Below are 11369 nucleotides of genomic sequence, written 5' to 3' on the forward strand. Positions count from 1 at the left end.
CACTAATGTACAGCTGGTTTAACTTGTAAGGTGTCAACCTATGAGGGCATGTTCAGAGAGTAGCAGAGCAAAGAGGAGCGCTCACTATTTCTGGAAACCCCAAAACCAACAGTAACGTGAGGAACTGGCTTATTAGACCTGAGGACAGCTTCCTATTGATACCTCACTATGTTTCTCGCTGTGTTTTCTCTGTTGTATGCGTTAATAAGAATTCAGCGTTTTAGGTTTTGATTCAGTCAGTCGTGGAAATGGAAAGTTGTGATATCCGCCATAGCTTATATAGTTCTGGAAGGTTTTCACCAGTATGTCATAGTATAAAGTTTCACTTATTTATATCTTACGACAATAACCACACACAGTAACGTCCTCTGCCTAAAGTTCTGCATTCATGTCGTCACTAATGTAAATGTAGTTTTATCGAGTGGCGTCTTATGTCGCTACAAAGTGACGCATCTTCCAACACACACCCATCTTGGTCTCAGCGGGTCACGTGACGCGGAACACACGCATCCGTGTCACGTCATTACGCACGGAGCTGCGGCTTAAAATGAGGCGGAATGACGCTCGGAACACAACTTTGAATTAACTTCGTCAAACCGCGACTGATTCGAGCTCAGGTGAGTTATTGTGCACATTAAACAACAACATTGTGTTTGTGTTGTTGTTGTTGTTGTTGTTGTTGGACAGCGGGCTGTCTTGTTGACTTACTTCAGGTGAAGCTCCAGCTGGTGTCCACGTTGTCAACTTGTTTACAATGGAGCTCATTCATAGTCGGACTTCATGCTGGTCGAGTAACTTAAACTGTGTGTTCAGCGTGTTATAGACGCTGATGTGACACTCTTTAAGGAAACTAAACAGGCGAACGTCACTGTAATCATATTGACGTCATAATACTTGAGACTGCGTGAAGTCTGCAGAGACGTTCATGGTGATTGAAGTAAAAGTAGACTAACGTGTTGAATCACTGAACGTGTAAATGACACGTGGGAGTTCTCTGAGGGAGTTCCAGTAAACCTGATTGGTTAAACAAGCTTTAAATGTGATCAACTACGTTACATAACCAGCTGTTTATCCAGCATTGTACTTTGTTTGTTACAGGAGTTGGGACTTCTTCACACATATGATCGTTGTAATGTTTGAACAGCAGGAAACTAAAACAATAGAAGTTGTTTAGTCGGGAGAACGTGATTAAATGTGTGCGTGTCTGTCTCATGGAGAAGATAACACATTGTTGACCTCTCCTCCTCTCAAACAGTTTCTTATCACAAGATCAACCGCATGTCGGCGCAGCAGGAGGAGATTGCATTCACTCAGGAAAAGTGCTTTCAGTCGGTCTGCGTTCTCTGTACAAGCTGCACTAGAATGGAGCTCCATCCCACAGAGCACCAGACCTACAGACACACAGTCCATGTAGCTCAGTTAAAGAGATGGTCGTTAGTAGCCAGCTCTGTCAGCACTAGAACTGCACCTCACTGTCATCTGTCCGTCGACCCTCATATCTACCTGCATGCTTTATGTTTTGTTCCTCTGACGGGTGTTTTAGTGTCTAACAATGCAGCAGCATCTTGTCTTTAGTCCGTGTTTCTATTCACACAGTTGTCCCTCATTGTATTCTTTGTGTGTGTTGAATGTGTCTCGTTAGTACTTGATAACGTAGTACAAGAGTCTCCTGAATGACGATACTTGTATTAATATTCTCTCTTCTTTCATTGTTTCTGCACGCTTTGTAAAGCGTCAATATTGCATAACTTTAAATTTATTCTTCTATTCTGTATTCTGCATGTATTTGCTTATTCAAATGGGGACAATAATACCATAAAGTATGATTAATCAATCTGAAAAACGTGTGGTGACTTCACCATCAATAGAAATCATCATCCAGTCACTTTACATAATGCTGTGTAGAGATAATAACGTATGTTATGGGATGTCAGTCTTTGCCCTGAGCTTCCCGTTCACTCTGTCCTTGGTGTAGTTCTTATCAGTACTGGTGAAGGCCGGTAATGAAGGATTCTTCTGTCTGAGGGTCACTAAAAGCACGAGCTGGATTCTATGAATAAGGGGAAGTGTATATCTGTATTGTGAGGCAACTTCAACAGGAGGAAATCATTTTTTTAGCATCAGCAAAATGTCATTTCAGCCGACACCCACTGACCTGTGACGGTGACAATAGCACATCGTTTCGCTTCCTCAATGCTTCTAAACCGTCATTCGCGGTTGTTTTTTTCACGATGTGCAAACAGATGAGTTGGATATTTGTTGTCCTTATATTTCATGACTAAAATGAAAAACTCTTTCTTCAACCCCCCCCACAGATAAGGGCTCCATCATGACTCGCAGTGAAGAAGAAGAGGAAGATGGAGCCGAGAGGGACCAGCAGCAGCCTCTCGTTCTGGAACGAGTGGAGAAGGAAACGGCCCAAAGCTGGCAGTCCGTTGTGTCGCATCGTCTGAAGAAACACTGCGTGTGCACCTCAAAGAAAGCTAAATCCAAAATACTGGGCTTCGTCCCCATCCTGAGATGGCTGCCACGCTACCAGCTCAGGGAATGGCTGCTGGGCGACGCCATGTCGGGGCTGATTGTGGGGATCCTACTGGTCCCTCAGTCCATAGCCTACTCCCTATTGGCCAGTCAGGACCCCATATACGGTCTCTACACTTCTTTCTTCACCTCGATCATCTACGCGATCTTCGGCACTTCCAGACACATCTCAGCGGGGGTGTTCGGGGTGCTCTGCCTGCTCGTGGGTCAGGTTGTGGATCGGGAATTGGCTTTGGCAGGATACCTCACAGGGAGCGGCGGCGGCATCGGCGGTAACGATAGCGCCGCCCTGCTGGCTGACCTGGGGACTGGCACCGTCGGGGTGGGATGTGACAAGAGCTGCTACGCTATCGCGGTGGGAGCAACACTTACCTTTACTGCTGGGGTTTACCAGGTAAGAGAGCAGGAAGGATAACTGCATCTATTCTCCTCCATGGCTGGCATCTCTAAACTGCACTACTTATCTCTTCCTCTCAGGTGCTGATGGGCATCTTCCAGGTCGGCTTCGTCTCAGTCTACCTCTCGGACTCCCTCCTCAGTGGCTTCGCTACAGGAGCCTCCCTGACCATCTTCACTTCCCAGTTCAAATACCTTCTGGGCCTGAAGATCCCCAGGCCTCAGGGCTGGTTCGTTCTGTTTAAGACCTGGTACAGCTTGCTCGCCAACCTGGCAAACACCAACGTGTGTGACCTGGTGACCAGTTTGGTGTGTTTGCTGATCCTGATACCCGTCAAGGAGCTCAACAATCGCTTCAAAGCCAAGCTGAAGGTAAACACAACTATTTGTTCATTATAATGAAAGGAAAGGTTCCTGTTCAATCTGCTACTTCCAGTAGACCGGAGAGCCAGTTCCTCTTCAAATTTAAAGAGGAACTGGCTCAGTGAGAAAGCACTTAACGTACCGATCCATCCATTTGATCACTTGGTCACTCCGTCAATCCACAGCGTCTGTCCAGTGTGAAATACATTGAGATTTATATCATTTCAAATGTTCTACTTGTAATTGACCCTCCAAAGCGGAAAGTTGAGTTAAGGCACAATACAACATGTGGTTTATCATCAGGTGTATGTTTTGAGATAATTAATCTCCAGTACATCATTTAAACTGGTTGTTTGGGTAAATGTTTGATGTGGTTAAGGATGGGCTGAGAATCTGACCATAAATACACATCAGCCTCAGCGATACGTTGAGGTTAGTGCTAACATTAGCATGCTAATGGTTGTAGTACATTGGTCAAAAGCACAGCTGAGCTAAAGCAGAGCTGAGCATTTAATTGAAGCTAAAACTACTATGGGATGTAGAGCTAAGAGTGAGCTCAGGTTGTCCTCAAAAGGCCACCATAGACCGGATAAACTATTGACTTATGTAGCATTATCTTTCCCCGCCTTAGACCAAACTTTGCATTTGTTGTCCCACTATCTGTGAGGATGTCAGAATGATGTGCGTTGTCTTTGTTTCTTTTGTTTACCCAGGCTCCAATCCCCTTCGAGCTCTTCGTGGTGATAATAGCAACACTGGCCTCTCACTTTGGACACTTCAACACCGACTACGGGTCGGACGTGGCGGGCGACATCCCGACGGGCTTCCTCCCTCCCCAGCTGCCGATGTGGACTCTGATCCCCAACGTGGCCGTCGACGCCTTCTCCATCGCCATCGTGGGATTCGCCATCACCGTCTCACTGTCGGAGATGTTTGCCAAGAAGCACGGCTACACGGTGGACGCCAACCAGGAGATGTACGCCATCGGCCTCTGCAACATCCTGCCGTCGTTCTTCCGCTGCTTCACCAGCAGCGCTGCGCTGACCAAGACCCTCGTGAAGGAGTCCACCGGGTGCCAGACTCAGGTCTCTGGGCTGGTCAGCGCCCTTGTCCTGCTGCTGGTGCTGCTGGTTATCGCACCTCTCTTCTATTCCCTTCAAAAGTAAGCATACCACATGAGGAGATTGTTGTTGGAGAAGACCTGCATCAACAGAGTCATACAGTAAAACCAGCTTTTAGATGGTAGCAGTATTAACATCTCACAAAACGTGTACAATCACAAGTGGAGAGTAAATACTCGCCTTCCTCATCAAAACGATTCATACCGGCAGCGAAGGCTTTAATAGATGTGCAGGAAGAGGACCAACTATTGATCCTATAGATCCACAGCAGCATCTGTCAGTCTGTCTGAGGTGAACTGTGGTAAAGACTCAGATACTGTAAAGATATTTTAGTGAGTTTCCTTTTTAGAGAAGTGCTCTGAGTGAGTTTGATTTCAGGTGGATCCGGTCTGCGCTGCTTTTCTCAAGGTTGAAAGGAGTAATAAAGTTCGGACTACGGAGCCTCCGTGTTATGGTACACTATAGCGTACGTTTTAAACATGTATGTTCTGCACAACGCGATTTGTTGCCTTTTAAATTGCACAAAGATTGAAAGAAAGGCTCCTGGTGTTTAAAGGCCCTAAACTGAGAGAACCCTGAACTCGACCAGTAAGTTTGCACGTAAACAGTCGGGCTGTTCCGTAAGAGTCCGTATTTATCTCTGATCTGTAAAATGCACCTCGAGGACCATCGTGATTCTAGATCATACATCACCAGCCACATGCAACAAAGAGCTACGCACATGTTGGTACTCGGCAAACACAACGTTTCATTTGTGTGACCAGGTCGATGCATTTGAAGAAAAGAAAAAAAAAACTTCACATTCCAATGTTTCAGTTTGTTTCAGTATCGACGGGTTTCCTTCGAGTTCTCAGGAGTACTTCATGTTCTTATCTTGTTGACCACGAAAAGACAAACGCAGATGACCTGTAGGTGAGGGTCAATGCTGACTCGGCTCGCTCTGCAGAGGCTGTGCAAGTTAGAATATCTCACAGTGATGAATTAAAGCAGATGAATTCACTGTAAACTACAGAGGTAGACACTCCTCACCTGTTGGGAGAGGCTTGTGTGAGCACCACCGTCTGCTGTGACTGCAGCGGATGATTGGAAGTCTTCATCAATGATGTCACACGTGCTGCTGAGGCCAGATTATCTTTTATTTGACTTTCTTTGTGTCGCTTTTTGGTCTGTTAATCTGGTTTATGTCTGGTACTCTCAACCGTTTCCCCTCACTGTCATCCTTTAAAAAGCCATTGGCAGTTTAAAGGCCTTGAAGCCAACAAATGTCTTCTTTTAAAGCTTTCACTCTTCTTCCATGAACACCACTACGTCCTGACCTTTGCCCTCTCCTGCGTATTTTCCAGGTGTGTGTTAGCCGTCATCATCCTGGTCAACCTGCGCGGAGCTTTACGGAAGTTCCTCGACATTCCCGGCATGTGGCGGGTCAACCGCGTGGACGCCGCCATCTGGCTGACCACCATGGCGACCTCGGCGCTGGTCAACACAGAGCTGGGTCTGCTGGTGGGGGTTCTGGTGTCCGCCCTCAGCGTCCTGGGCCGAACCCAGCAAGCCCGGGTCCTGGAGCTCGGCCGGGCTCCAACCAGGGAGCACTACGAGGACCTGTCTTCTTACCGCGGCCTCCGGACGCATCCCGACGTGGCCGTGTTCAGGTACGGGGCTCCAATCTATTACGCCAACCAGAGCATGTTCAAGAAATCTCTCTACAAGTGTGTGGGGCTCGATCCTGTGAAGGAGAAAACCCAGCTCATGAAGTTCAAGAAGAAGAACAAACAGCAGGAGGAGGTCGCAGGAGTCCCAAATATGAAGTCAGAAAGTGACGGTAAAGAGGAGGGAGCGACTGTAACCCTGATGCTCCACAAGAAGCCCCGTAGCTTACGCAGCGTGGTGATCGACTGCAGCGCCATCTTGTTTCTAGACACTGCCGGAGTGAACGCTCTGAAAGACGTCCGCAAAGATTACGCAGAACTCGGGATCAAGGTTGTCCTGGCCCAGTGTACTACCTCAGTACTGGACTCACTGGAAAGAGGGGGATACGACGGAGGAGAAGACACCATCTTATTCTTCACCATCGCAGACGCCGTCGCCTACGTCCAAAGCCTCTCCGCTCCAAACGGAGATTATGGTGGCAAATGAGAGATCTGTTTATCCAAATCTGTTTACATTTATGCAATATCCATTGTTACCGATGTGCCTTGTGATGCTACGGTATCACACATCTACACGACTGCTGCAGACAAGTCTTTATTTCACACAGTTTCAGCACGATCCTGTGATTCTAGAATCTTTTAAAGTCGTCCTCATAGAAACGAAGCCAAAGAACTTATAGAAACAATGAAAACTTCACTTTGAGACACATTTTATTATTCGTGTACAAACACCCAAAGGAAAGGTTACAAACTATATATTATTTATATATAAATATTTATTTATAGGTCCGTCCTAACTCAATTTGAATGACTGAAATTGAAAATGTACATCTAATGTATTAGTACAATAGCCGTTTACTTCCTACATCTACTGTATAACAGTACATTTTGAAGTTTTTGATCTCACTACTAGAGTCCCTACAATATGTAGTGACATGCAGAGTGGATGAAAACGTGTATTATATTTCACAGCAAGGACTGTAGTTAACTATAATGATATATATAAATATAACCCTGTCATGGAGCTCCTGTCCATCATTTGCAAGCCTGTGATTATTTTGGGTCAGATAACGTCTGTTGGGAAGAGTGCAAAAAAAGTCTTCCTTTTTAAATGCATACTGTGCAGTTCTTCGACAACATGAACCATGAACGTACTGTAACTGATGGTCCACGATGCGGTTTCCTCTCAGGCCGGTGGTCATGTTTACACAGCCGTAAAGCAGTAGATGACCTGTGACTGACTCGATGGGAGAAGCTCGACTCGAGCAAACAAAGCAGTGTGTTTCTGTGTACTTTACATTCAGCAGCCTCCATGAAGCCGAACTGCAGTTTATAGCGATGCCTACACCTACACACACACACACACACACACACACACACACACACACACACACACGTACTGGAAGTTTTCATATCAGGGCCTTCGTCGTATGATTGACGGTCACCTTTTTACTGTTGCGATGTACATCATTTCTTTCCATAAGCTCGTGAGTCACAATCTTCTCGTTACCATTTCTTTAAAGTTTTTTGTTTTCCGGTTACTTCATGAGAACAACGGTCGTGTTTTTAACGTGAACGGTCTCCTTTTTATTTGAATAAGCTGGCAGGTCTCCACTGAACCATGTGTCCCTCTGATAGAGTACTTCCTGTTTGCTGAGGGTGACAACATTACTGACTGTTACTGTAGCTCGGTGAGTACATGATTATCAGCTGGGGGGGGGTGAATGGGGGCAAAGTTTGAAAGAAAAGCACTTTTGTGTGAACGCCGTGTGAGATTAGCTCCAGGACACGGTCACGTTGAATTTAAGGTAGAAGCTCAAACTAGCTCACGTCTTTGTGTGCAAGAGATTAGCTCATCACACGAGGAGCCTGTGTGTTATTAAATGCATTCATGTGAAACTATTGTTTAAATCATGGAGGTCCATTCATTTCTATTTCTGTAATAGAAGGGTTGGTTACAGGGTGGTGTTCTTAGTTGAAGGTTAAGAGTTTTTCACACGGGCGACGCAAAACAGATCAATGCACCAGCAAGAGGAAGGGAAGAAGGCTGCTGGAATGAACTCGCATTAGTTAAACCTGAAGGATACCCACAATGCATTCTGTTCAGTAACACCGAATGTAAACATGACTTTAGTTTGTTCACAAGAAACCTCCACAGGGCCAAACATGCTGTACATTAAGGTCTTCTGTAAAGTTATCTGAACTGCCTTGTTGTTGAAAGATGCTGCAGAAATGAACCTTTCCGTTCACACACAAACATAAAAGGGAGAATGAATCCTGTTGGGCATAAACTCAGTGCATCTACAGTGTGTTTGTAGCTTTTTAATGCTTTTATCCTGACAAGTGAATTACAGGTTCGCGCATAGTTTTAGATTATTTTGTATACATTTATAAATATGTTGAAATCTATGCAAAATAAGTCAACTTTTATTTTGACAGTTGACTTAGCATCAAAATGTCAAGTCTTCGAATAAAGTTTGTTGCCTTAAATCGCTGTGCGTCAGTGTACTTTGGCCCAAATCTCTAATAAAAGACTGTTGAAACACGTTGAATTTGTCTGTTTTACTGAATTTATATTTACAATTTATTATACTTTGGTATTAATAGAGAATCAAAAGCTCCATTGTCAGCCAAAAACAACACCCGGACTGTGACCTGTACAAATGTGAATGAGTTAAACCGGCACCGACTGAGTGCGGCTCTGTGTTTACCGAACACACGTCAGGACTCGCACGGACTATACTTTACTCTTTACAACCTTTAAACCCCGTCTCCTTAAATAACAGCCGTTAATCTGAAAAGAGCTCAGAGAGTCTGCCACACCCGTCTCACTTCTTTTCACAGCTTCTTTTCTTTAATATTCGTGCAGGTATAAAACGGTAGCCGGTGAAGCTTCTTTTCTATAGATCCAGAATACAGAGAGCCTATGACAAGAAGAGAGGGCTTTGTTAAGCTGCAGGAAAAACTTTGTAAAAGTCAGTTGGTAGAGCCTCTGTCCACTCTCCTGATGTAAAATATATATTATATATTGTTTCATATGAAGAAATACGTTGTGACACGCAAACAATAACGGGAAAACTCAAAGAGTGTGTGTACCCATAGCTGTTGATTTAGTAAAGCAGGTTTAATCAATTAGCTCTTCATAAACCAACACTGTACTCAGCTAATACTGACTGGAGTAGTATTTACTGTCGACTCTTTAGTGTTACGGCTGCTTATCGATATGCTTCGAGGAAAATCCTCTGTTCTTTAATGTAATGTTACATTTACAAAACCTTTTAAATGACCTTTGTTCACCCAGAAACACAAACTGACATCATGTGTTGTTACTCCGGTGAATCCCCAACCTGCACATCACTCCTCTATACTGACATATTTATTGAGAGTCCTGTCTTCCCTTCCTGTGAAACACACATGCGCAACAATGAACTTCAGGACTCAATTCAAACCACATCGTTCTCGTTTTTAACCTTTTTCTCTCATTGAGAATTTCCCTCAGTGACAAATTAGAAAAGACAAAAGTAACACAGGCTCCAGATTAAAGTCCATGCTGGTTTCAAGGTTCATGAGAGCCCTTGAGGGTTCAGTCAACAGTTGAGTCCAGGTCCCTGAAATCCCAAATAAAACACCACCAAGACAAAATACCCACGACACCAACGTCGACTGAACTTAAACTCAATCAAACTAGTTTCTATACATCTAGAGATCCTTTCCCTCGTGATAATAGACAACACAGACATTTCAACATACTGATTTCTTAAACGCACATTGTGTCATTTTCTTTGGGTCTCAAAATCAAAACAAAAGACGGTGATGTAGTGAAGTAGTGTGGGATCATGGGAGGTCTTAGTTAGTTGTTATTCAGTGTTCATGGTTCAAGGTTTTTATCACAGACGTCTCCTCTACGAAACAAAAGGATCCTGTGATTAAAACCACTGAAACACAGAATGAAGAAGCTTCACGTTAAAAATCTGTGTTTCTCTGACGCTCTAACGTTGCTCAGCTCAATTAGCACAATTAGATAATAACACGCTGGTGAGTAAAGACCGAACAGGCCACAAAGAGCAGTTTGTCTTCACTCTCGAGGTTCAAGCTGAGCGAGCTGATGATGATGATGATGACAATGCTCAAGGTGAGGAAGAGCTGTTGTGTCTATGTTGCAAAGATCCGACCGTTTTACTGTTAACAATGCAACTATTTAATAAAACATTCGGTACTTTTACTCCTGTTCTGTTGTCCAGAAGAGCTGCAGTAACTTCACAACTCATTTCAACTGGAGCTTCTATCCTGATGTTCTGTCATCGTCCTCGTGGCTTTCGCCCAGATGATCGATGACCCTGTCTGACGGCAGAAAATACAAAATATTGATGAGCACCTCAAGTTGAAGGAGGAATCCTTAGATGTCCCATCTGTGCTCTGGAGCTTTAGTCAATAAGCAGTCTGGCTGTAAACTTCTGGAGGAGATACGAGTTTAGAGATTAGAGGTTCTGGGCCTGCCTGTATCTCCTCTTCTCATCTTCTTTCTCTTTCACTCTCCTCATCCTCAGTAACACTTTCACTGAGAGTGCTACAAAAGGAACAATGGCGCTATATTTAAACTTTTATCAACCATGAAGTCTGGTCTCCTAAACATTATGTTCCTATGCTACAAAACTGCATTCAACTGCGCTTTGAGGGAACAGATTGTCTCCAAGATTTAGTTTCTTTCTGACAGTCGGGGAGGGAGGACGGGTAGCCAAGAGACTGTGTTGCCGTTTTATTTTAATATGAAGTTTATGCCTTTTATCACGTGTTTAAAACTGCAACTGTGATGGTGGAAAAGAGTTTAGTTGTATTGGAGCGTGTTGTTGTGGGAGACAGCAGGGTTGGTACACGATGTGCTTTCAGCCGGCATTTTCCTCAAGGCCTCCGATAAATAGATGATTCATCGAGTGTTTAGGACGTCTTTCAGAATGATAGAAGCTCACTTTAGTGCTAGTTATCTTGTGTGTACAAAGAGAGTAAATGTGTTTCTAATCATCCACATTATCAATACATTTTCATTGCATCATGAAGAGCTGGTATTCTATAGAACAGAAGTCAAGAAGGAACCAGAGACAGAAGGGATGCATAAAATAAAAAACAAGTTTATAATAAGTACTTTATAAAATGTTAGACTTCCATACAGTGTTGGCTATAGTATAGACTCTATAGTATAGACTCTATAGTATAGAGTCTATACTATAGAGTCTCTCTGGTTTATGTTGGTGTTTGCTGCACCGTAAACCACCAGAAGCAGTGACGTTACTTTGCCACCAGGGGG

At 44.1% G+C, this 11369-nt stretch overlaps 1 protein-coding gene across 1 annotated transcript; it reads left to right on the forward strand.

Annotated features, from left to right (window-relative positions):
• Nucleotides 1-526: 526 nt before the first annotated feature.
• On the forward strand, nucleotides 527-8619 carry slc26a2 (solute carrier family 26 member 2). Its single transcript, XM_076105281.1, has 5 exons — nucleotides 527-617; nucleotides 2316-2935; nucleotides 3019-3309; nucleotides 4014-4462; nucleotides 5765-8619. The coding sequence occupies exons 2-5, from the start codon at nucleotides 2330-2332 to the stop codon at nucleotides 6552-6554; spliced, it is 2136 nt and encodes a 711-aa protein (XP_075961396.1). The 5' UTR covers nucleotides 527-617; nucleotides 2316-2329; the 3' UTR covers nucleotides 6555-8619.
• Nucleotides 8620-11369: the final 2750 nt, after the last annotated feature.

The sequence above is a fragment of the Anarhichas minor genome, unplaced genomic scaffold, assembly GCF_050575085.1.
Source record: "Anarhichas minor isolate MPS153535 unplaced genomic scaffold, ASM5057508v1 ptg000031l, whole genome shotgun sequence".
In the NCBI taxonomy this organism is placed as follows: domain Eukaryota; kingdom Metazoa; phylum Chordata; class Actinopteri; order Perciformes; family Anarhichadidae; genus Anarhichas; species Anarhichas minor.

Bases quoted from the DNA above. Each gene is read 5' to 3' on its own strand.
- slc26a2 (XM_076105281.1), top strand. From the start codon at position 2,330: ATGACTCGCAGTGAAGAAGAAGAGGAAGATGGAGCCGAGAGGGACCAG. The intron at 2,936-3,018 runs GTAAGAGAGCAG...TCTTCCTCTCAG, and splicing joins TTACTGCTGGGGTTTACCAG to GTGCTGATGGGCATCTTCCA. The intron at 4,463-5,764 runs GTAAGCATACCA...CGTATTTTCCAG, and splicing joins CTCTTCTATTCCCTTCAAAA to GTGTGTGTTAGCCGTCATCA.